Raw genomic sequence first — 23,610 nt, 5'->3', positions numbered from 1 at the left:
TCACAAAAATGCAAGCGGTTATGCGACCTAGAACTTTGTAGGGTTGCCAACCCTCCCGGTTTGGCTGGGAGTCTCCTGGAATCGATCTCGATTGCCCAGAGGCTACTGAAGCCAATCCGGGAGATTTTAGGCGGCTAAAAGTCAGCGACACACCAGGGCTAAGGCAGGCTCCCTACTTGCCCTGGCTCCATGCTGCTCGCAGAAGTGGCCAGCATGTCCCTATGGCCACTAGGCAGAGGCGCGGCCAGGAATGGGGAATGGCGGCCAATACGAGCTGCAGCGGCGTTGCCTGTTGGCGGGGTCAGCACACAGAGCTGCCTGGCCGCCCCCTGAGCCGAGGAGCTGCTGCCGGACATGCTGCCACTTCTGAAAGCCACCTCAGGTAGGCGCTGCCAGGCCGGAGCCTGCACTCCTCACTTCCTCCTACACTCCAGCCCCCTCCTGCACCCAGACTCCCTCCCAGAGCCTGCACTCCCTCCTGCACCCCAACCCCTTGCCCCAGCCCTGAACCTCCTCACAATCCAAAACTCCCTCCCGGAGCCTGCCCTCCCTCCCCCAGCACAGAGCCTCTTCCCACGTCCAAATTCCCTCCCAGAGTCTGCACCCCCTCCTGCACCCCAACCCCTTGCCCTGAGCCTCCTCACGATCCCAAACTCCCTCCCGGAGCCTGCACCCCCACCTCCAGCACAGAGTCCCTTCCCACATCCAAATTCCCTCCCAGAGTCAGCACCCCATCCTGCACCCTCAGCCCGGAGCCCCAACCCACACTCCCTCCCACACCCCAACCCCCTGCCCCAGCCTGGTGAAAGTGAGTGAGGGTGAGGGAGAGGGAGTGATGGAGGAAGGGGGGCAAGACAAGGGTGTTTGTGCAATTAGACAGTTGGCAACGATACCTAGAAGCTGAAGACCATTTCTGACTGAAGCCTGGGGGCTCCCTTGAATAATTCTGACAGAGTATGATAGTGTCATGATGTCCATGGGAAGGAAGGCCCTGGATGCGAAGGGGCACTAGAGTTTCCTCGGGACTGATGGCGAGGAGAGGGAGGTCTCCCGACCTGTCTCCAAAGTGAGGCAAAAGGAACACTCCATCATTAACAGTCACTGCTTGATTTCCTGGTTCTTCCGTGGCTTGGATTTGAGGGCTAAACAAGACGTTACACTTATGTGGCTCTCCCAGGCAACAAACACATAAAGTGTCCATTGCTGACTGGGATAGCCTCTTTACACACAAGGCAACATTTAAACCCCTGTGAACCGGGCATGCCCTATGCAGGGAAGCTTTCCCCAGAGGGAATAACACAATCTTTCAATAGCTAGTATCTAACTATTACTACTTACTAACAAACTACGTAAAAAGAACTCAGCGAGCAGCCGAGACAAGCACGATGCGGACACACTAAGCTCTGTCTCAGTCCAACACAGGAACTGAGGGCAGTTTTCTTGCACAGCCTGATATAGCCTCAGTGTGGGACACGTGGGTATCAGAAGCACCTGCATGGGCCAAATGGACACTGCTAATTAAAATCTCTGATCAAAGGTGGCTGGGGCACATGCACATCTGACGTGGAGCATCCATAGGGGCACTACTTGAAGAAGGTCTAGATATTTATCTGAATTAACAGACAGTTGGAAGTGTCAAATTACTGTTTGTTTCAGCAAGCAGAACTATTTACATTGGGTCAAAACCTGCACATAGTCACACCAATGTCAGTAATAGTGTGGCAATCATCAGTAGAACCCCAATCCAGCAACTAACTTAAAGGTAAGCATGTGCTTAAGTACTTTGTTGGATTGGGGTCTAAAAAGCAGAATATGGCACACAACTGAGCTATACTGGCTCCATAAAGTGATTAGTAGTTGTACTATAACGTGGTAGCAATAGAATCAATTACTATGTACTTACCATTGATTTCAACAGTTAACATGGAGTTGTCACATTAATGCCAGGAAATAGTGCATATTATTTTGAGTTAAGCGTGTTAGCTAAATTGTAATTCCCTTGGAAAATATTGTAATCACAATACTTGGTGCTCATTTTTTTAAAAATGCATGCACCATTTGTGCAGTTGCTGTTACTGCACACACATCTCATATTTCAGCATGCAAATGGTCAGTTATGTGTTCAACAGCCAAACTTTAGATGAGAATAAATTTTTTACCACTCAGCTCAATAAATCATAGGATATGTCTACCGAGTCCTTAGGGGCTTGTACTGGGATGGCTAGCCCATGCTGAAGCCTGTGCTGTCATGTGTTTGCTAGCTACTGTTGCAAACAGTACAAGCACACCTTAATTTGCAGTGTAGACATACCCTCAGCGGTACACTTTGAATCTTAGATTTCTTGTAGTATGGCTTTGTGGTTAAAGCATGAGCCTGAACCTCAAGTTTCTATTCCTGTCTCTACACAGACTTGCTGAATCATTTGGGGGCAATTTGCTTATCCTGTTCTTACATCAGTTTCCACATCAGGAAAATGGGGAAAATAATACTTAACCAGATCACATGTTCATTAATGTTTATATAGTACTTCAAGCTGATTAGACAGAAGGTTCCCTAGAAGCACAAAGCATGATGATGACGAGTCATTAGGACCATTCCTTACCTAATGTGATTAATAATAAGATTTGTAGGTGGTATGAAAAAATCATCCACATCTTCAAATGGCGTGCGGATGATATGCTGATTTTCCCCTGCACTTGCCTCTGATATTACCTACAATAAATAAACAAAATGTTGAGCATAGGGAAAACAAGAAGGAAGCGAGAAGTAAATACAGATTACAGAACTGCATTACACCAAAAAGATTTTTGCCATGTACCTAGGACATTCAAATTGATTAATACTTTCAAAATAGTGTTTGGAGTAGCTGTCCTGAAAAAATGTTAATTAAAATGGCATTTGAAGATTGACATTTGTAAGGTAAGTGCACAACTCTCTTTGCTGTCATATGATGATGTTTGTATCCGTAGACAAAGCAATCATGCACAAGTTGAAACACTAAACCTACAATAATGTATTCCAAACTGTTTAAAGAAAACATTTATTTCATATTTATTAACTCACTTAAATGCACAGTTTTAAGTTTTAATTCACTGGCTTGAATGGTCTAATGCTAAGTCCCACAGCAATTAATTATCACTTTGAAGGAGCAGAAATGTTCACCCATTGATTGCACCATGTAAAATACATGGAAGAGCAGAGAAAGGTACTGTCTCGAAATGCTGTCCTTCAGAACAAAGCAAACCTTCTGCTGCCATGGAAACTCTGATTTATTATCTCCCTTATAACCCCAGAAAAATGAGGAGGTAGAAATGTTCAACAATTAAAATGTTAAATACAGAAATTGTTTACTGGGATTGTTTTGATTCAAGATGGTTTAGGTCAATTCATTAGAAGTTTCTGCTAATGTAATGTGCTAACAGGAGTTCTTTTGAATGTAAGGCTAAATAATTCCTTAAAAGGTTTAGTTCAAACTTTCTGGTCATGCCATTTCGATTTCTTCCAATTAAATTGTTTGAGAAAAATGCCAATTTTTGCTGAGTGCTTTCATGAAGCCAGAAATAGTATTGTATATTTGCTTTCCCATAAACTAGTAACAACTGAACAATAGCAACCCCTTAATAGGCTGCATAACTTTGTTTAATAAACCCCTGATTTCTGAAGAGGGAGAAAATTAAGGTCAAGCTGTACAGCCGAATTTCTTTATTACAGACTGTGGGAAATCATTAAGGTTTTTGTTTGTGTGTGTGTGGGGAACCTCATCAAATTTGACACTGCAAACTTTTGGTGGAGGTGGGAGGGAGAGATCAGAAAAAACAAAGGTAGACTGCTGCTGATGTTAATCTAATGCTATCCATGCGTATCTGCACTTCACAAGATAACGGAAAGGACCATCTGAGAACTATAGCCCTATAACAAGTTTCCAGCTGTGCAGTTGGTGTTGTCTTGTTAATAATCACAAGTCTGTGCCATCTTTCCTTTAATTACAGAAACCTCTCACAGCTGGACGGAAGCTATTAAGTTCGAAGCGTAAAGAAAATCCATTTTGTCTTCCTGTATCTTGTCCAGGAACCCATGCTAGTCATCAGGAAAGTTAGCTGAGATTGCTTCTGAAACTTCTGTTTAGTTGCTGTTGTTCTGTTGCCAGAGGTTACAACGGTGCAGGAGTCCTCATTATTTAGCAGGGCCCAATTGGTTTGTAAAATCTGTATGGCAATATGGCAACTGCTGTAAAGAAGATGATTATTTATGTGTAAACGTCTGGCCTGAATAGTTTAACTGGGCACTTAGCTGCTGTGCGGGGAAGCAAGAAGAAGATCCTCCCACTCTCAAGTGCCAGCATAAGGGCTAGTGTAGACTCGAGGTGCCAGGTTCACAAGGTATTTGCGTGCCTAACTGCCTCTTTAGGCACCTAATGCCAACATTTGGTGCCACTGACATTTTCAGAACCACCGTCCAGCTGCTAGCTAACCCTGTAGGCATCTAAGTATCTGCTGGTGGGCCCACGTCACTGCTTGGAACCTGCACTCAAACTGAAACCCCAGAGCAATTCTCAGACTGGACATGCCCATATCTCTCCTAAAGCACTCAGTTGCATTAGTATGTGCTAAACATGCCTATGGGCTTGGGCCCCACACACAATCAGGGCCAAGCAAGTTGGGAATTTTTTGGCTTGTGCGTGTCCCTAGAATACTCAATAGCCCTGCCGTTAGGGCACTTGCCTGAGAAGGGGAAGACTCAAGTTCACATCCCTGCTCCAAATCAGGCATAACAGTCTGGATGGCTTCCTCTCTGGTTTTTCATGAGAAAAAGTTGACCTTGTTTTTAGGCGCCTAACTTCAGGAGAGGGTTTGTGGATAAGAATATTGGCACTTCCCTCTGGCCTGTCAGTCAGGTGTCTAAGGCCACATCAATGGGAGTTAGCTGCCTAAATACTTTTGATTGGGGTCTAAGCCCCACCCCTTTCCTTTGCATTTCAGTCCTGGTTAGGTTAGGCCATGCCCTGCTCAGCTGGCTCCCAAGAATCTCCTTCTTGGGCACCTAACTCTCTGTATGCAATGCATGGGTAGCCCAGGCAGCTAGCTCGGGGCTCAGAATTCCACTAGGTGCCTATGAGCTAGGCATTGCAACACCTAAGTACCTGTCTGTAGCTAGCCCTAGATTCATCGTGGGGAGAGGGGATTAGATCATTGAATTGGATCTCCCCTATATCACAGGCCTTAAATTTCATCCAGTTACTCCTGTACTGAACCCAACAACTTGTAAAGCATATCTATCTTCCAGAAAGGCATCTGTGATCCTTAAACTTCCTGCATCCCTATGAGGAGTGGAGGTAGGAGGTCAAGAGGATCTGTGCAATGGTAGATCTCCCAGTGCCTCACCACTTCCAGCCCACCCATCTCACTCTCTCTACATCCAGTTGATTATTTCGCTAGCCTCTTTTCACCTTGGAACTGATTTCCAGTACCTCATGGGGATTGCCCATCCCTTGCCTAGCCCTCCAGAGTCCTATACTGAATCCCTTCGTGTGGCAGAACCACAGTGGGGCCACTGCCTTGAGAGTCTCTGCAGACCAGAAAGCAAGGGCAGGAAGTGCCATTCAGGAACTTTTTTTTTTTTAATTTTGAGAGAAATAAAATCCAGTTCCTAGGACACTAGGGTTCCAATTTCAGGGGGGCTGTGCACACACACAGTGCTTACTGACGTTAGTTGTGGGTGCTCAGCATGCCTGAAAAATCAGGCCGTGTACTGTCGGCATAACTCGAGAGAGAGCAGCACAGTACTACAGCCGCTCATCCAAACAGGAGGCCGATACTGGCAACCTAATGCAGCCACATGGCTTAATTCATTTTTATGGTGGGTACCAGATGAAAAAAATAGATGTCAAAATAACAGCATGAAGCCAAATCTCTGCTCTCATGCTAAACTCCAGGTCGGGTTTTATTGCTGTATTATTGGTAAAAAGAAAAGGAGGACTTGTGGCACCTTAGAGACTAGCCAATTTATTTGAGCATAAGCTTTCGTGAGCTACAGCTCACTTCAACGGATGCATACTGTATGCTTATGCTCAAATAAATTGGTTAGTCTCGAAGGTGCCACAAGTCCTCCTTTTCTTTTTGCGAATACAGACTAACACGACTCTTACCCTGAAACCTATTGGTAAAATGTTAACTTTACATAACACTTACCTGCAGTGTTGGATGGGACTTCTGCATGTTCCCCCAGCTAAGGACCCAGACTTGGTCGTGTGATTTATCATAATGTAATTTGGCTGGTAGGGGGTGAACATCCATAGACTTCAAAGAAACAAATATTTGTATTCATATTTAGTCAAGTGAAGGTGGATTATGAACATTATTTATGTTAACATTTGTTTACAAAGATTGATGTGAACATTCCTGTAGAATCCATTATCCACCCCCCATACTTTAGGGAGATGGAGGCACAAATTTGTGTAGTTGGCTGAAAAAAATCACAGTGACAGAGCCAGAAATAGAAATTAGGTAGCCTGATTCCAGTCCTCTGATTTGGCTAATCAGACGACACTCCATCTTCCACCACAACTTCTATCTACAGGGGCCAATTTCTGATAGTGTTACACCTGGGCAATCTGGTTATAACTGAGGTCAGAAACTGACCCAGTAAGTGTAGGTCAGAAATACTTTCTAGGAAGCTGCAAACATGACTGCAGACTTATTCCTAGGACTATGAGAATCATGCCATAAAGCGGTTTTTTGAGAATGAGGTTATAGCATGGCAAATGACGCAGTATACCCCGATGAGTGAAAATAGTTTATCTGTCCGACACATGAGCTCGGTCAGAGGTTCACTGGGTAGGGACCTAATTCTTTAGCAGATCAAAACCGCTTTGCCATCATGGAATAAATAGATCTCCTGGTTAAGTACCTGCATGACTTTCTGTGTCTGGATATCAATGATGATTAGTCTGTTCTGCTTGGGCTGGGTCACATAAATATACTTGTCTCTGACATTGACAGCTGAAGCCCAGAGGCAGGACTGAACAGCGCCACCTTCAACTCTAGGACAGATCTCTTCCTGAAAGAGAGAAGAATAGGTTTAATTTGTGCAAGTTCAGGGCCATGCTCTAAGCAGCCTGCACTTTAGCCTGAAATCATAGAACAAAAATCCATGGGGACTATGGTATGCCTAAATTATCCCCCCCCCCACACTTTTTACCTGGAAAACATGAAATAATTATTGTATTAAGTAGCACACTGTAGTCTGGATCTGTCCCAATGAGATTAAGCAACTGGAGCTTGCTGCAAGCTCCCATTTATTTTCAAATAATCATGATGCTGCACAGAACAGAATCTTCTGAAGTATCCCCTGGTACAAGGGGACTTATAGTGCTCTCAACATTTATTAGCAATATAAATCTCATTTTGGGTTTAAAACACAGTGATTTATGTTTTAATGGAATTATTGCACTGCATTGTTCCTATAGCTTCATTCTCAGTTTTAGAAAATCTTGCTCTCAGGTCCTTGTGCATTTAGAGTAGCAGCAGAAGAGTCCAAAAGTCTCCTTAACTCCAACCTGGAAACATCTTGCATTTAAAAGTATCATATGCTGTGGGCTTGATCTTGTTGACCTTACTCACAGCTGGGTCATTTGTTGAAGCCAGTGGGACTAAACATCATTAGAGCCAGCAGGATTTGTCCTTTGCTATATTTTCTGTAATGCTGCTTCTCCTTTTTGGTGATAGCTTTCTCTTCATATGCCTGCTTTCCCACCTTGTGCATTATTATTGATGACCGGTAAGTTATTCCAACAGTAATGGTACTTTTCAGTTGGTACCTCTCAGGTGCCTAATAAAGTACAATATCATTTAGTTGGGGATCTAAAGCTCGGAAGGCCACATTCTTGTTGAGTTCTGGCCCCTCTTCACTACTTTGTGGGTACACAAAGGCTGGAAATCAGCTGGATTTAGCTGCTGAGAAGTCCTATGGTTTGGTGAACAGAGCTTGTGCATCTACGTCCTGGCCCACCACTCCCACCCGGTCCTGGCATAGAAGTAGGTTTGGGGGGATGGAGCTGGAGTGCACTGGGCCTTGGCTATCCTCTGGCGGCATGTGGTCCTTTGTGCACAGAGCTTTGAAAGTGAACCAGAAGGCAGAGCAAACACCACGATTTATTCTGTTCTTAAAATATCTCATAACTTTTAGGCCACTCTCATGATCTTTGAGCGTTACTTGTGATTTTCATAGGTGGGGGTTGGCAATATTCAGTAGCAAACTTGCAACCGGAGACTCAGGAAGCTATGAGTCTCCATGACAAACTTTTCCTTCCCCATTGCCCCCACTTTTGCAGCAAATGGAAACTTGGCACAGCAGAAAATCTGGGTCCAAGTGAACTGTCCAAGGTCCCGCAGCAAATCAGTGAGAGAGGTGGAAACAGAACCAAAGTCTCTAGACTCCCAGTGTGGTCTATTTTCCACCGGTCCACGCTGTGTATCTTAGAACAATAGTCTTCCTTATCTGAGATTAAGTAGAAGTGACTAGCATGTGAGAGGATACAAGCACAGCACAAAGAATAGTTTTAAGAAATGCACTAAAAATAACCTTTGGCCTGATCCTACAACCATTGAGGCCCCCAGCAAAACTTCAATGAGAGCTGTATAGCACCCTGCGTTTGCATTGTGGATGAGGCTGCAAGTCTATCACAGAGGTCACAGATTCCGGGACTTTCTGGGACCTCCATGGCTTCTGCACTCAGCAGCTGCGACCCCAGGGCTACCCAAGCATCTCAGATGGCCCTGGTGACTGACCCCAGGACAGCCTGGCAGCTTGGGTGGCGCTGGGGCCAGCTGCGGTGGCTCCCCTCCCCACAACAGTGGGCCACCAGCAGTCCCAGGCCACCAGCAGCTGCGGTGGCGGTCCCAGGCTTCCCCCTACCAGCAGCCACTGTGGCTGTCCTGGACTGGCGGGGCCACCCCGCAGCGGTAGTCGCTGTCCTGGGCTGCCCCTGCCCAGCAGCAGTGGCAGCAATCCTGGGCTGGTGGGCTGCCCCCTGCCAGTAGCAGCAGCAGTGGTCCTGGACCACCCCTCACCAGCAGCAGTGGGCACCCTCGATGAGTACCAGTGGGTGCACCAGAGCCCCCCCCTCCAGAACCTCCTAGAACACCCAAGATTTAATCAGGGGTATATAGTACAAGTCATGGACAGGTCATGGAGCCTGAATTTTTTTTATTGCCCATGACATGTCCATGACTTTTACTAAAAATACCCATGGCTAAATCTTAGTCTTCATTATGGGTCATCCTAATGGGTGAACTTGCAAAAGTTCACCTGCTAACTAGCCATTAATTACTTTTGTTTCTTAATGGCTACTTTATTTGAATGCATAGTTTTGGAGCAGATACAGGACATGGGGAGGAAATAAATGCATGTGTGTTTTTGTCAGTGCAGCTGTGGCTCTTAGGCCTTGTCTCTACACAAAAGTTGTACCACTTTAGCTATCCCAGCACAGTGAACGGGATATCCCTGCTGTGGGTTCTGTTATGGCTTATTTCTGTACGAGAAGGGGAATGAATAAGCTATAAGCACTTTTCTATCAGTACAACTTCACCCATACTAGGGATTGTACCAATATTACTATTATAGTAAAAGAATCAAACGCCTAGCACACATAGTTACACCGGTCCAGTCACTGTGTAGACCAGGCCTAAGTTTTGAAGATAAGGGGCCAGATTGTCTTGTTTGGCTGAGTTCTGATATATGCCTCCCACAGATCCTGGAGCCAGCCAGAGTCCAGTCTGGTTCCTGGTGTAAAGGCTTGTCTACACAGGGAAACCCCCCACAGCACGTGGTGCACATTAGCTACTCTACACTGACTCCCCGTGCGGATACTTACTGTATGCTAAGAATGCCTTTGTGGGCATCAGCTTAGTGCAATTTGTATTAACCTAACCTCCCTGAGGGCACTTTTAGTGCACAGTGGGTGTCCACATAGGGAACTAGTGTGAAGTACTTAGTGCACTTTAAATTCATACCCTAGCTTACTGTGCACTAACTTCCCCTGTAGACAACCTCTAAGTTGGAGCAGCTCAGAGCACATTTAATTTAAACCTGTCTACAGGCCCCAGCAACTGTATGCTACCATAGTGGTATAACTGAGCTGGAGCAGGGACCAGAATCTGTCCCTATGGGTCTAATACAGCACTCACTTCAAATTTAACACATTCAGCCTTCCCCACGCTAAATGTTCTTTTATGCCGATTGGATAGCAAATGAAGCTGTTTCTGTTGTAAACCCACCAAAGGTTGGCTTGTTTGTACAACCACATGACTGTTTACATGGCTAATGTTAAAATAATAAAAAGAAAAAAGTAATGTAAATCTAAGTTATTTAGAACTATCTGAACCAGGGTCTACTCCTGCACTCATTGAAGCCAATGGCAAAGGGCCCCAAGACTTCAGTGGGAGGCGGATCAGGTCTTTAGAGGTTTCTCTAGAGATCAGACATATAGCACTGCTAAAAGTTCCTTTTTAAACCCACCACTGTTTTCTTTAAGTGCCCTTCTTTCTTTGTTCTTTTCAATCTGAATTTCCAGTACCACCTTTCCAATATTTACAGCTCGTCAGAAAAGAAACCCAGAAGTCTGTCTTTGAGTTATAAAACCTTATTACCGCTGTTACAATATGTCCACATAGAGTGCTCAAAGGTGAGGATCAGAGTGTCGATTTATAAGGTGATATATTAAAAGGCTCAAATGAAGAGAAAATATTAATCTGAGAGTTATTGATATTTAAAAAATACTTATTTAACAGAATGATGCCCTTTCTTAGAATTATAGAATCATAGAATATTAGGGTTGGAAGAGACCTCAGGAGGTCATCTAGTCCAACCCCCTGCTCAAAGCAGGACCAATCCTCAACTAAATCATCCCAGCCAGGGCTTTGTCAAGCCTGACTTTAAAAACCTCTAAGGAAGGAGATTCCACCACCTCCCTAGGTAACCCATTCCAGTGCTTCACCACCCTCCTAGTGAAAAAGTTTTTCCTAACATCCAAACTAAACCTCCCCCATTGCAACTTGAGACCATTACTCTTCGTTCTGTCATCTGGTACCACTGAGAACAGCCTAGATCCATCCTCTTTGGAACCCCCTTTCAGGTAGTTGAAAGCAGCTATCAAATCCCCCCCCTCATTCTTGTCTTCTGCAGACTAAACAATCCCAGTTCCCTCAGCCGCTCTTCATAAGTCATGTGCTGCAGCCTCCTAATAATTTTTGTTCCCCTCCGCTGGGCGCTTTCCAATTTTTCCACATCCTTCTTGTAGTGTGGGGCATAAAACTGGACACAGTACTCCAGATGAGGCCTCATCAATGTCAAATAGAGGGGAATGATCACATCCTTCGATCTGCTTGCAGTGCCCCTACTTATACAGCCCAAAATGCCGTTAGCCTTCTTGGCAACAAGGGCACACTGTTGACTCATATCCAGCTTCTCATCCACTGTAACCCCTAGGTCTTCTTCTGCAGAACTGCTGCCTCACCAGTCGGTCCCTAGTCTGTAGCAGTACAGGGGATTCTTCCGTCCCAAATGCAGGACTCTGCACTTGTCCTTGTTGAACCTCATCAGATTTCTTTTGGCCCAATCCTCTAATATGGTAAATAAACAATCTTCAATATGGTAAATAAACAAATGACAAATGAAACATTTCTGGCCATATTTCAGTACCTGTATTTGAAGATATTTTATAGTTCAATAAGATTATACAAGCGATGCCTTATTGTGCAATAGCATGACATAAATACTGAAAAAACTTAATTCAAGGCCTTAAAGGCATGTGATATCTCGCTATTGCACTTGTCATGTTGTGTATCATTGCATTTGATCCAATACTAAAAGTTCACTGCCACTAGGACAAAATTTTCCTTTACCAGTTTTCTTTGAATTCAGATAATCCTGGATTTAAAAAAATCCCAGTGTTTGTAGAACATTCCAAATGAACAAATAGGGAGCCCAAGTTGTCTTTATTTGTAATGGAACTTACACAGAATGTTCAGTAGAGGTGTAAACTTCTCCACATCACTATCCCCACATGCTGCCACTGTATCTCAATTCTGACTTGGGAAGCCATTGCATGAAAAGCTTATATGCATGTGAATAAGGTAACCATAGTCAAAGGCTCTGTGCCACATTAATAATCCCCATGTCAGAATCATAATATGCATTATTTTTATTTTTAAAATCAGCCTTAGAAGCATAGGGATTGCCATAATGGATCAGACCTGAAGTGAAGACCAATTGCATATCTACCCTGCAGAAGAAGAGGTTACTCACTTTGTGTAGGAACTGCGGTTCTTAGAGATGTGTCCCCCTCTTGGTGCCCCTTGATCAGAGATTTTCAGTTAGCAATGTCTGTTGGGCCCATGCATGTGTCCTATGCCTCCTTGTGCCAGATATCGAGGCTATATGAACTGCCCTCAGTTCCTTATCCATCCAAACATTCCCTAAGGAACAGTCTGAAGCAGAGGGCAAGGAGGGAAGGTAGTGGAGCACCCATGGATACACATCTCAAAGAACTGCAGTTAATGTATGAAGTGAATAACCTGTATTTCTTCTTCCAGTAGTATCTTAATGGGTGCTCCACTTCAGGTGACTTCTGAGCAGCAACCCCAGGTGGAGAAGGGAACTTCGAAATAGAGTCCAGAACTGAAGATAGTACTGCAGAACCAAGTGCTGCATTGGATTTGACTGCATGGATCAGGACATAATGTTTCAAAAACATAAGGACTAAAGCCCATGTAGTGGCCCAACATTTTTCAGATACTGGCACAGTCTGTAGTAATGCCATAAATGTTGCCTCAATTTGGTTGCAGACCAGAGAGTCCCCAGACTCTTAATAAACCTACCTGATACCAGATGAGCAAATATGGAGGATCTTTCTACTAGAAGATGGAAGCCTGATATTGCAGCCAGAAGGACCTTAACTGCACTAGTTGATAACCCTAATTTCTTTAGATTCAACAAATAATCCAGGATGACTGAAAGGGGCAGCAAATCAGGCAGAAGGGAGCAACACCATCTATTTCATTTCTGCAGGTGCAGGTTGACCTCTTTCAACTGTTCAGTAATACCTGTTACACTTCCGTAGAGCAGGAGGATTCTAACCCCATGAGCCATGCCCTGAGGCGGAGAACCAATAACTTGGGAAGAAGCACATGACCTGCATCCTGTGACAGGAGATGAGGCATGGTTGCGAGTTTGAATGACGGTTGGACACACAGGTAAAGCAGGTAAAGGTACCAAGCTTGTCTTAGCCAGGTCAGCACTATTAGAATATTTCTGGCTCTGTCCTGCCTGATATTGTTTATCACCTTTAATATCAGCAACACTGGCGGAAACACACAGACCAGACAGTTCTTCCAAGATAGAAGAAAGGCATCTCCCAAGGACTGGTGGCCCAGATCCTCTCTTGAGCAGAAAAGAGTACACTGCCTGTTCCTGGAGGTGGTGAAGCGATCCACCTCTGGAAGTCCTCATTTTAGGAATATGTTGGGGAGAACTTGGGTGTCTAGCTCCCATTTGTAGACCTGCGAGAGGTGTCTGCTGAGGACATTCGTTGTGGTGCTCTGAATACCTCAGAGATAGACCACTGAGATTTGGATCTGATGAGCAATGTACCAGTTCCATAGCTTCATGACTTCAGGGCACAGAGAGGGAAATCTTCCTGCTCCCTGTATGTTGATACAGAATGTGCAGAATACGTTGTCCGTCATGACCCAGATTGATTTATCCCTTATGAGGGGTAGGAAATGAAGGCAAGCCTTGACAGCCCTGATCACCAACAGATTGATGTGGATACTGGTTTCTTGAGTTGTTCATCTGCCTTGATTTGTGCAGGTACTGAGGTGGGCTTTGCATCCCAATAGCGATGCATCTGTCGTTAAAGTCACTGATGGGGCTGACTGACAGAAAGGAATGCCTGCACAGATGTTGAGTTGGTTCTTCCATCAGTCTAAGGAGTTCATCATTTGTAGAGGAACTGTCACCTCTCTGTCCAAGATGTCTCTGACTGGACAGTAAATTGTTCTAAACCACCCATTTCCTCAGCCCTCAGCTGGGGAGACCTAGTTGCTTTGTGGCCCAGTTCTGATTTGGTAGCATTTTACATCCACTTGGCACAGCTGGAAATGACTACCCAAGGTGTTGGATATTGGCAAGCCAGGCCCGAGACACTCTGTGATTCCAAGGATAAACTTCCTTCACCTTTTGCATGGCCACAAATCCCCACCTTGCACATCCTCAACTGGACACCTTGAAAATGTAACATTTTCCTCGTACTGTATATTCTCTTCACAAGATCTAGGGAGCACAAGCTGACAGATGACTTGGATACTTTATTACAAAAAATCAAAACAAAAACTTACATAACTTGTAAAAATCCTCTCACTGGGTTTGATATGTCTTCGGATCTCACATTCGTTTGGCTGAATGATTGTGATCCCATCATTGGAAAAGACATAAAACATATTTCCCACACTTAGGCCTTTAAGAAAAGAAAAAACAAAGCTAAATAAGCAGAATTTAAAACAACAACAACAAAACCACATTTCTAGACTTTTATTTTGGAAGAACAACAAAAAAATCACTTTCCAGAAAAACTGGTAATTTGGATGCAGTTGGTGCATTCACAAAAATCAAACTTCATGTCATAACAAGGGCTTCAAGGTGTGAGGAAGGAGATACAGACACATTCAAAAACACATTGCTTTGGTGGCGGCAGTGACAAAGTTAGGGAAATATCCTGAGGTCTTCCATGATTATATCTGTGTCAGAATTTGAATGTGTGTGACATTCTAGCCTTGCCAAATCATGACTTTTTTTCTCTTTCCATTTACACTGGAAATAGTTTGCTAACTGTTATGCAACCAAGGAACTGTCAGCTAAAAACACACACACACACACACACAAAAAACCCTCAAAGTCACACAGTTACAATTAATTTGACCTTTTGCAATTTGCAAATTGTAAAGATGAATAAAAGCATTGCTTGATTATTTCATGAAATACATTTTAAAAAAATCCATCCTGTATTCTAAAACCACCTGCGTGAACCAAAAATAGCCACCAAAACAAATACATTTTTGAAATTTTGCAAACTGTAATTCACAAATGTGGAATATTTCAGCATTGCAATAGCACTCATCTATCAAAACTGGGGCATTCCAGGAGCTTTTGAAAAACTGGCTCCTTCTCAGTGGATTTCTGGTGTAAGGTTATAGTTTCATATTTCTGTTTAGCAGAAATGCCCTACAACACTGATAGTTTCTTCTTCAGCTACATGCAAATGCAGTAAATAATATCTTAGAAAATGGATTAGGGAATCTTTTCAAACACTATACTCAGAAAGATCCCAACACTCTTTAAATTTTTATACCACCCGCTAAATAAATTCTTCCAATGGCCTTTGTTATCTCAGATAATGTTGATAGTGTACTTATCTGCCAAACTTCCATGGCACTGGTGATATAGAATTTTGTCTTTAATAAAATTTGCTCCATAGAAAATAAGGTCCTGATCCTGCAAACACTTAGAAACATGAGCAACTCCACACTACTGGGACTAGGTTCTCCTTAGATTAGCATCTATAAATCCTATAGGACTACTCACATCTAAAGCGTTACTCCACATGCGTTAAGTGCTTCCAGGATTGGCGCCTGAATCATCATAGGAGATTTTTACAGCAAGAACTACGTATGATTGGGACTAACACAGTTTTAGCAAATTTCATAAAATATTTGCTGTATTTATTTAAATGAAATTTCAGCATGGGAGGGTGTTCCTTAAATCTAAACTATCTTGGTGTGAAATATCTGGCTTCAGAGTACAACTGCATGTAGAGAGACTTTTTAGCTTTTGATAGGTTTGTTGCTGAACTGAGAATCTGATGCTTTAAGATTAGCCTCTGAACCATACCAAAGAAATACCCCAGTTAAGGCATCAAGCGGATACGGGAGCTGTGATCCTTGAAGGTGATGCCACAGTGAGGGACCATGCATTCTGAAAAAAGCATAAATGTTGAATTTCTACTCAGGCTCTACCTAAGGACTAAGTAGCTTGGTAGGTGCTAAGGGCTAATTTTCCAGAAGTACATTACCAGGCCATTTTGCCCAGCCATTATAGCCAAAAATCTACCCTCACTGCATGCACATAGCTCCCACTTATTTGAATGGGAACTGAGTGTATGTATTGGAGAGCAGAATTTGGCCCTTTGTGCAATGAGTGAAGGAATTTTCATATGTAAAATAAAAGTTTCATTTTAAAAAGTGAAAACAGTCATGCAATAAATTATGACAATTGTGATAGATACATGTTATTATCTGCATGCACATTATTAGTGTTATTTTATTCAATGATTTGGTTAAGAATATGAATGCGCATTTCAGCTTTTAGTAGTCCTTAATAGCAAAAACACTGCTTGATAATGCCTTCAGTTCTGTGCAGATTTGGAGTTACTCTTCCAATTTACTTTAGTTACCTTGCAATGTTTTAACATGATGATCCTGAATCTACTTCCACTAAAGTCAGTGTGAGTTCTGTGTCTAACTTCAATGGAAGCAGGACCAGGCACTAATTAAAACATTAAGATGTTTGTTGAAGATAACACTCTTTTCAAGGTTTACAGGATATTAAATTAAAATGCCCTTATGGTTAGTAATTTTCAATCCATCTTTTGAACACAAAAGTTACTTTTCACTAGTTAACCCTTGGAGTTCGACTGTCATATCAAAAACGTGCACCTCAATCCTGACTGGTTTACACACAGGAATGGTCCAATCGGTGTCAATAGGGCAATCCATGTAATGGTTTTCCTCATTCTAATCCAAATTGATTGAAGCATTTAAATAGCTAAAACTGGTAATACAAGGCTTTCGTGTTTAAATTTATATACATCTATAATACTGATGATTATTTGCGTGCTCTCCCTGTCCTCCCTTGCCCCAGACATAATGAAAAGTATTCCAGCTTTGAAAATAGTGTGACGATTAATTCTATATCTGAGCCACCCACTCTTCCATCCACTATTTTCACTGTACAAGATATATGCACATAAAAGCATTAATTATTGCATATATTTTCAATTCTATGTGAAACTGGCTGAGAATGCTGTGTGCACTCATTATATAACTGGGTTATAGTTGTGTACATGAAAACTTTTGAAAATATAGCCCTCTTTCAATGATCAACTGTAATTATTTTAACTCTGATTTAAAGCAAAAAGCTTGCTTCATGCAGCACAACATACAGTCATTAACTCACATCATTAGTTTACTGCAATATCTAATTTATTGTAATATGACAACATGAGAATTTGATCACCTTAATGCAGCGGTTCTCAGCTTGTTCAGGGAAAGCCCCTGGAGCGCTGGGCCGGTTTGTTTACCTGCTGCGTCCGCAGGTTCGGTCGATCGCGGCTCCCACTGGCTGTGGTACGCTCTGCCCGGCCAATGGGGGCTGCGGGAAGGGCGGCCAGCACGTCCCTTGGCCCGCGCCGCTTTCTGCAGTCCCCATTAGCCTGGAGAGGTGAACCGCAGCCAGTGGGAGCTGCGATGGGCTGAACCTGTGGACGCGGCAGGTAAACAAACCGGCCTGGTGCGCCAGGGGCTTTCCCTGAACAAGCAGTGGACCACAGTTGAGAACCACTGCCTTAATGGACTCAGCTGTACCCATCCTTTTGGTTAATAATATTTATTAAATCACCAGCTTTAATTTTAACAGTGAGGAAAAATAAGTTAAATTAAATGTAAAAAAAAAAAAACCAAAAAGCCCTCTTTCTCATCCAGCCTTTTCTCTTTGCCAAGTTTTATCTCACTAAATTAGCTCCTTTCTCTACAATGAATTTGCAGATCGAATATTTTACAACTTAATTTCTAATATGGAGGGAAAGATTTATATAATCGTATTCTAAACACACAGTTATTTCAGGAACATTGATAGTAAATCTGCTATCACAAGCACTGTTTCTCCCTCTAAAATTCAGAATTTAATTTAGAAATGTGCAGGTTTGATTCTGATCAGTTTACAGTAACTACACTGTATTTAGTAGAACTATTATTCAACTTTACGTATTCCTTTAATTCCTTTATTCCTACACTTTTCTGTCTGCTTATTCTATGTAAAGTTATCTCACCCCCTCCCCTCGAGGATCTTTAAGGTAGAACATGGGATACACAGTATATAAACAACCATGCACCATTACATAGGTGACGCTTGACTGATTTAATTCAACAGCAATTTCAGATCTGAGCAAACTATACACTCGAATAGAGCAAATCTAAATGCCCACAGTGCAATTTACATGAAGCTCAGCAGTGGAGAAACAATCTCCATCATTGTGTATTACACAGTAGCTGGTGCTGAGTTGGGAATAGGGAACAACTGTCTCAGGACAATCTGCTCAAGTTAGTGATCCTGCCACTTCTAATGACCCAAAACCTAATGCTTTTACACATATGCCATCAGCACTACTGGAGAGAATGGGACAGTGGATACTTTCTGGGTGTTCATATGCAAGATGAAGAACTAGAGGTCACTGAAAACTGTCACTCTCCTTATGCCTCTAAAATCCTGAGGGCAAAGCCAAAGCAAAACAAAAAGCCCTAAGCCAAGTGAAGCAGTAAGATCCTCTCTTTGCATATGTAGAGGACCAGGTGTGAAGTGGTCCTCATACTCTCAGCTGGTAGGATGGAAATATATGCTTTGCCTGATGGCAGAAGGAAAGGATACTTGTGCCAGATACATTAAGGAAATTGCTCAAGTACAATGTATTCACTGGTGAAGTCTCGATCCATAATGCTAGTAGCCTAGTATGATCTAGGCTTCCTTGTGTGGAAGCTACACAAATTAAGCCTGCACGCAATGCAATGCCAGCTTATGACTGAACTTTAAAAAAAACCACACCATTCACATCTTTTTAGCAGGTGTTTTATAGTCCAGGGGCCAATTTTTCCAGTGCACATATGCAAGATCCATGCAAGATCCAAAAAGTGCACAGAGCCAAATGTCCACATTTGTGCATGCAGTTGCCATAACTACGTATGCAAGTGGATAAACTGTAAAATATCCAGTTGGGGCACAACTGTTTAGATACTTTTGCATATTCATTTACTGCCATAGCATATGCAAATCAGTATGTAGATATATTAATACCCATTTTTGCACATAACTACAGTACATGCACACACAAAATCAAATCAAATATTGGCCACAAGTGTCTCCTAAAGGAGTTTGAGTCCATTAGCTACTTAGGATGCTTTTTTCCTCTAATTTAGCCTTCAAGTTACAGAAATTTTGACCTTGTGCAGGACACACTATAAATCTGATCAGATTAGAGTTCTTAATTGCCAATTAAAACAAGAAGAAATGAGGCATCCTGTGCCCCGCATATCTTTAAAGGATTGGAGGGAGCAATAACTATGGTTTCACCCAACACATATGAACACAAGCAGTGGGTGTGTGTGGTTTACATAAACAGTTGTACATACTGTACTAGTAAAGAACAGGCCTAGAACAGCATGAACCACATGTTTAAAAATGGAACATACTGAATTTATATCTTACATTTGTTCATTTGCAATAAATTGAGATCATAGTTGTTCTGGAAATTCTGTTAAGCTATTGATATTTGCTAAGAATCTGACATTAAATTGCATTAGTGATTGTTTCTGCCAAATCAAGAATTTCAAATGTATCATGATCACCTATTATTTTATAGGGAAAAAAAATCAAAGGGATTATGTCCAGGATTTAGATCACGAAAGTGACATATATTATATGAAGCTTAATCAGACAACCGTGAGAGCCGATAAAGTTAGTGGCAAGTCAGTGGAGAATGGCCCATTATGGAATTATTGAAGCAGACAAGCACATTATCACTACAACAAAACAACTTTACTGCAGTACCTTCCTCTCGCCACAGTATGTTTGCAACTGCAGCATCAGAAAATTGGGAAAGCCAGAAAATAATCAAGAAAAGAAAAAAAACATACAATGTCAAAATTTTCATTGTAGCAGTTAACTGAATTAATACTTTGATTTTAAGTGAACTCTTTAATTTGTGAAAACTTCATAGCATTCATCCAGGCAAAGTATTTAATTTGAATAAAACATCAGGAAAAATAGACATTTCCAAAGTCAAACTTCTCCTTGTGGGAGAGTCCTGCAGTCCTTGCACTGGTAAAATTCCCATTACAATGAATGTGAGTTTTGCCTGCACCAAGACTGTAGGATCAAGCCTTGATGTACAAAATGTTCTCCTGAATGTAATTGTAGGTATGGTACAGACAGTGATTTCCTGTACATTTTCATTAAGCAAGTATAACATCTTTCTGAAGCCTAGAAGAGATAGTTATACCAACAAAATGCTTTCCAGTATTTCCCCTGGAAATGTTATGCAACAACAGTTAGGATTCAAACAACATCCTTAGGTATATTAATTGAATTTCAGTTTGTAATATTTCAAATTATTTCTCACCAGGATATAATTTCCCTTGCCCAAAGGTTCAAGTGAAAGTGACTGATATTTGCAAGAATACACAATTCTACTAAATGAACCAAGTATTGCCATGAGTGTGTGTATCTATTGTTAACATCTAATTCAGAATGTGGTGTATTTTTGGGAGGTGACCTAAGCAGCCCACACCTGTACAATCTGCAGAACCTTTAGAAGCGTCATTTGCAGAAGCACTCTGGAGAATTACTCCAAAGTGGCAACCAATCAGCTCTTCCGATATTGCAATTTCATGTTGGGTAGTGCCAATATAACACTGCTGCACTCTAACTGAAGACAGTGGCTAAGATTTGGATGGCAAAATATTTGTCTTTGTTATGGAAAATAATCTTAATATTTTAAAACCCATTTTGCTTCTTTTCAATGTGATACAGGAACACGAAAAAATTCAAGCAATCTGAACTGATGACATCCCTTAAAGTTAAAACAGTTTCACAGATCACTATTCTAGGCATCCAATATTTGTCTATTTTGAGTATTAATTGTCTTGAAAAAGGAAAAGTCTGTACAAACAGAACAATGAAATTTCATTTTCCAAATCAGGCAATCGTTAGAAGAAATCTCTGGGTTGTAGTCTTTTACAGCCAAAAATATTAGCAATGTGTTACTTTAGTAAAGCTATCTATGCTTATATCTCAACACAACCCTAACACACAAAAGACCCTCAACGATGTGATACAGTAAGTCGTCTATCATACCTCATGTGATATCTTCTCAAAATAGAGCCTGATTCTGTAATCACTATGTGGGCAGAATTCACCCTAGCTTCAATGGGAGTTCCACAGATTGTGTGGACTGATTCCAGGACCAAGTTGTAATTGCAAATATGTGGACTAAAGAACACAAAGCAGATTACATTCAGGTTAGGCCTCTTCCTGTAAATCCTTACTAAGGCAACATTTCCATTGAATGTGTTAAAACTGATTAAAACTAAAGAGGGGAAATGGTAACTTCAGATAAACCACATAGCATTAGAACAAAAATAAACAGTGGGTTCCTAAAAAGATAAAGGAAAAATTAAGCTTACGAGTCTTCCTGGCTGAATCTTCGATGAAGAGAGACGATATGTCCTCATCCACTCCCACTTCATTTTTAGCAATGCATGTATAGGCACCGGTGTCTTCATATCGAACACTACTGATATGAAGTTCACTTCCATTTGCTGCAACGAAGACATCCATAAACTGTTCCTCACTGTGATAACACAGCTGTTCAAATGCCCTAGCTTCCTAAAGAGGCTTGTCATTACAGGCTTGCAAAGTGACAAGTTTTTACCTGTGAATATTTTCCATGTTTAAACTGAGATTTTGAGGAGTTTGTGGATTGCTAGAAGATGGAAGTGTTTTCTTTTCCTAGTGTCAAATACAGACTTACCACAAAGAAATAAAGTGAAATTCCACACCCAAACAGAATGCAACATCTCACTTATTTGCCTCGAGTAAAAATTTGTAAAATTCCCCCTTTTTTTTGGTGCACAAAATCATACAAATACTACACATTTTTTTCATCAAACCAATGAAAAGCTGATTTTTCACCATTTTAGCAGAGGGTGTGAATGTTTTCTACACAATCCCACCTATTGTGTAGTTCTCCTATAATGCACTATCATTTAAAATACCCTTTTAACCGTGTGTTAGGTGAGGTCTCATTTCGTTATATTTCTATTGCAAGTACAATTTACACATGATCCTGCTCGCTGTTAGCTTTTGAAAATGGGGGTCTAAAATTAGCAATGAGAAATAATTTCATTTGCAGATGTTAATCTGAAAAGGGAGATACATGAGTCTGAGCCTGATTCTCAATAGACTTGCATCTTGTGTAGTCATTTACACCTGTACAAAGTGAATGTAATATATTGCCTTTCTGATTGTCCCTGATTTAAACCATGAGCGAAGCAGTGGAGAATCGGGTACATTGTGTTTTAATAGAATGCTGTTATTGTTTATACCAAGCAACATTGTACTTTATGGAAAAGTCACTGGAGAAAGAGATAGAAAAAAAGAACAGAGGTCATGGAACATAATTTTCATACTTTTGTGACAGCAAAAGAAAAAGAACATCTATTTTTAGGTACAACATAAACCATTTAATTCCTTTTTTTTTTTTTAACAGTACATAAGTTAGCCAGAATTCTGTCCTTACCTAGGAGTGTTAGTTGTTTGGATAATTTTGGCATGATATCAATGCCATTTTTTAGCCAGGTAATTCTGGGATTAGGAATGCCTTCTGCGTGACATTTGAGACTTGCGGATATGCCAGGTTCCTGTGCCTGAGTTTCGGGATATACACGAATCACTGGTGGCACTGTGGAAATAAGGAATTGGTGATCTTAAACTAACCTGTCAATTGTCATTTCTCTTTGTGCTTTGTAATCCACTGACTTTGATCTCTGTTGTAGAAAAAGCCTGATCCAAAGGATTGTGAAGTAAACAACATTCTCTTTTCCATTGTAAACTAGAGTTAAGGTTGCAGTGTAGAAAAATCATTACTGTATTCTGTTGACTGAATCAAAACAAAAATGCTCCAAAATTAACTTCAAGAGGTTATCCTTGAATCTGATTTTGTAGTCAAATCACCTTTGATTTTTTTGTTCACTAAGGCCTTAAACCAACTCCGACTGAAGTTATTGGAAAGACTCCCATCAGCTTCAATGAGAGTCGCATTGGGACCTAAGGATTACTCATGTGCTTAAAGTTAAGTATGTGCTGAAATGCTTTGCTGGCTCAGGGCCTAACGATCTTGCTCTCTAACATAAACTGGAAACATTGCCCTGAAATTGGTGGGAGCAGAATTGGATTCTCTGCCTGCACTTATTCAACAAAAGGCATGCAACTATTCAATATTTTTAATTATTAAGAATGAATTAAAATAAAATTGCTTAAATATTTACTACATAAGATTCTGAGCAAGTAGGCTATTTATAAATTATTGATTAAGTTGGAAGGTATCAAAAAATTGACAGTCTCTTGCAGGAAGCATTTGTGTACTGATTGGAAGAACTACTAATTATATTACAATTTCAAACAAGTTAATTGATTTTGAGTCATGTTGCGATCATTGCTCAATTCAACAA

At 41.6% G+C, this 23,610-nt stretch overlaps 1 protein-coding gene across 1 annotated transcript in view; it reads right to left on the bottom strand.

Annotated features, from left to right (window-relative positions):
• FSTL4 (follistatin like 4) overlaps positions 1-23,610 on the bottom strand; it is an 865,477-nt gene that overhangs the window by 7,285 nt on the left and 834,582 nt on the right. The window contains 7 exon segments of the mRNA XM_048861817.2: positions 2,604-2,713; positions 6,190-6,297; positions 6,908-7,057; positions 14,395-14,513; positions 19,931-19,957; positions 21,565-21,699; positions 22,680-22,841. Of these exon segments, the coding sequence (XP_048717774.2) occupies positions 2,604-2,713; positions 6,190-6,297; positions 6,908-7,057; positions 14,395-14,513; positions 19,931-19,957; positions 21,565-21,699; positions 22,680-22,841 (811 nt within the window).

This window comes from Caretta caretta, chromosome 8, assembly GCF_965140235.1.
Source record: "Caretta caretta isolate rCarCar2 chromosome 8, rCarCar1.hap1, whole genome shotgun sequence".
NCBI classification, from domain to species: domain Eukaryota; kingdom Metazoa; phylum Chordata; order Testudines; family Cheloniidae; genus Caretta; species Caretta caretta.
Note: the sequence above shows the minus strand (reverse complement) of the source record. Positions and strands in the feature narration are given on the sequence as shown.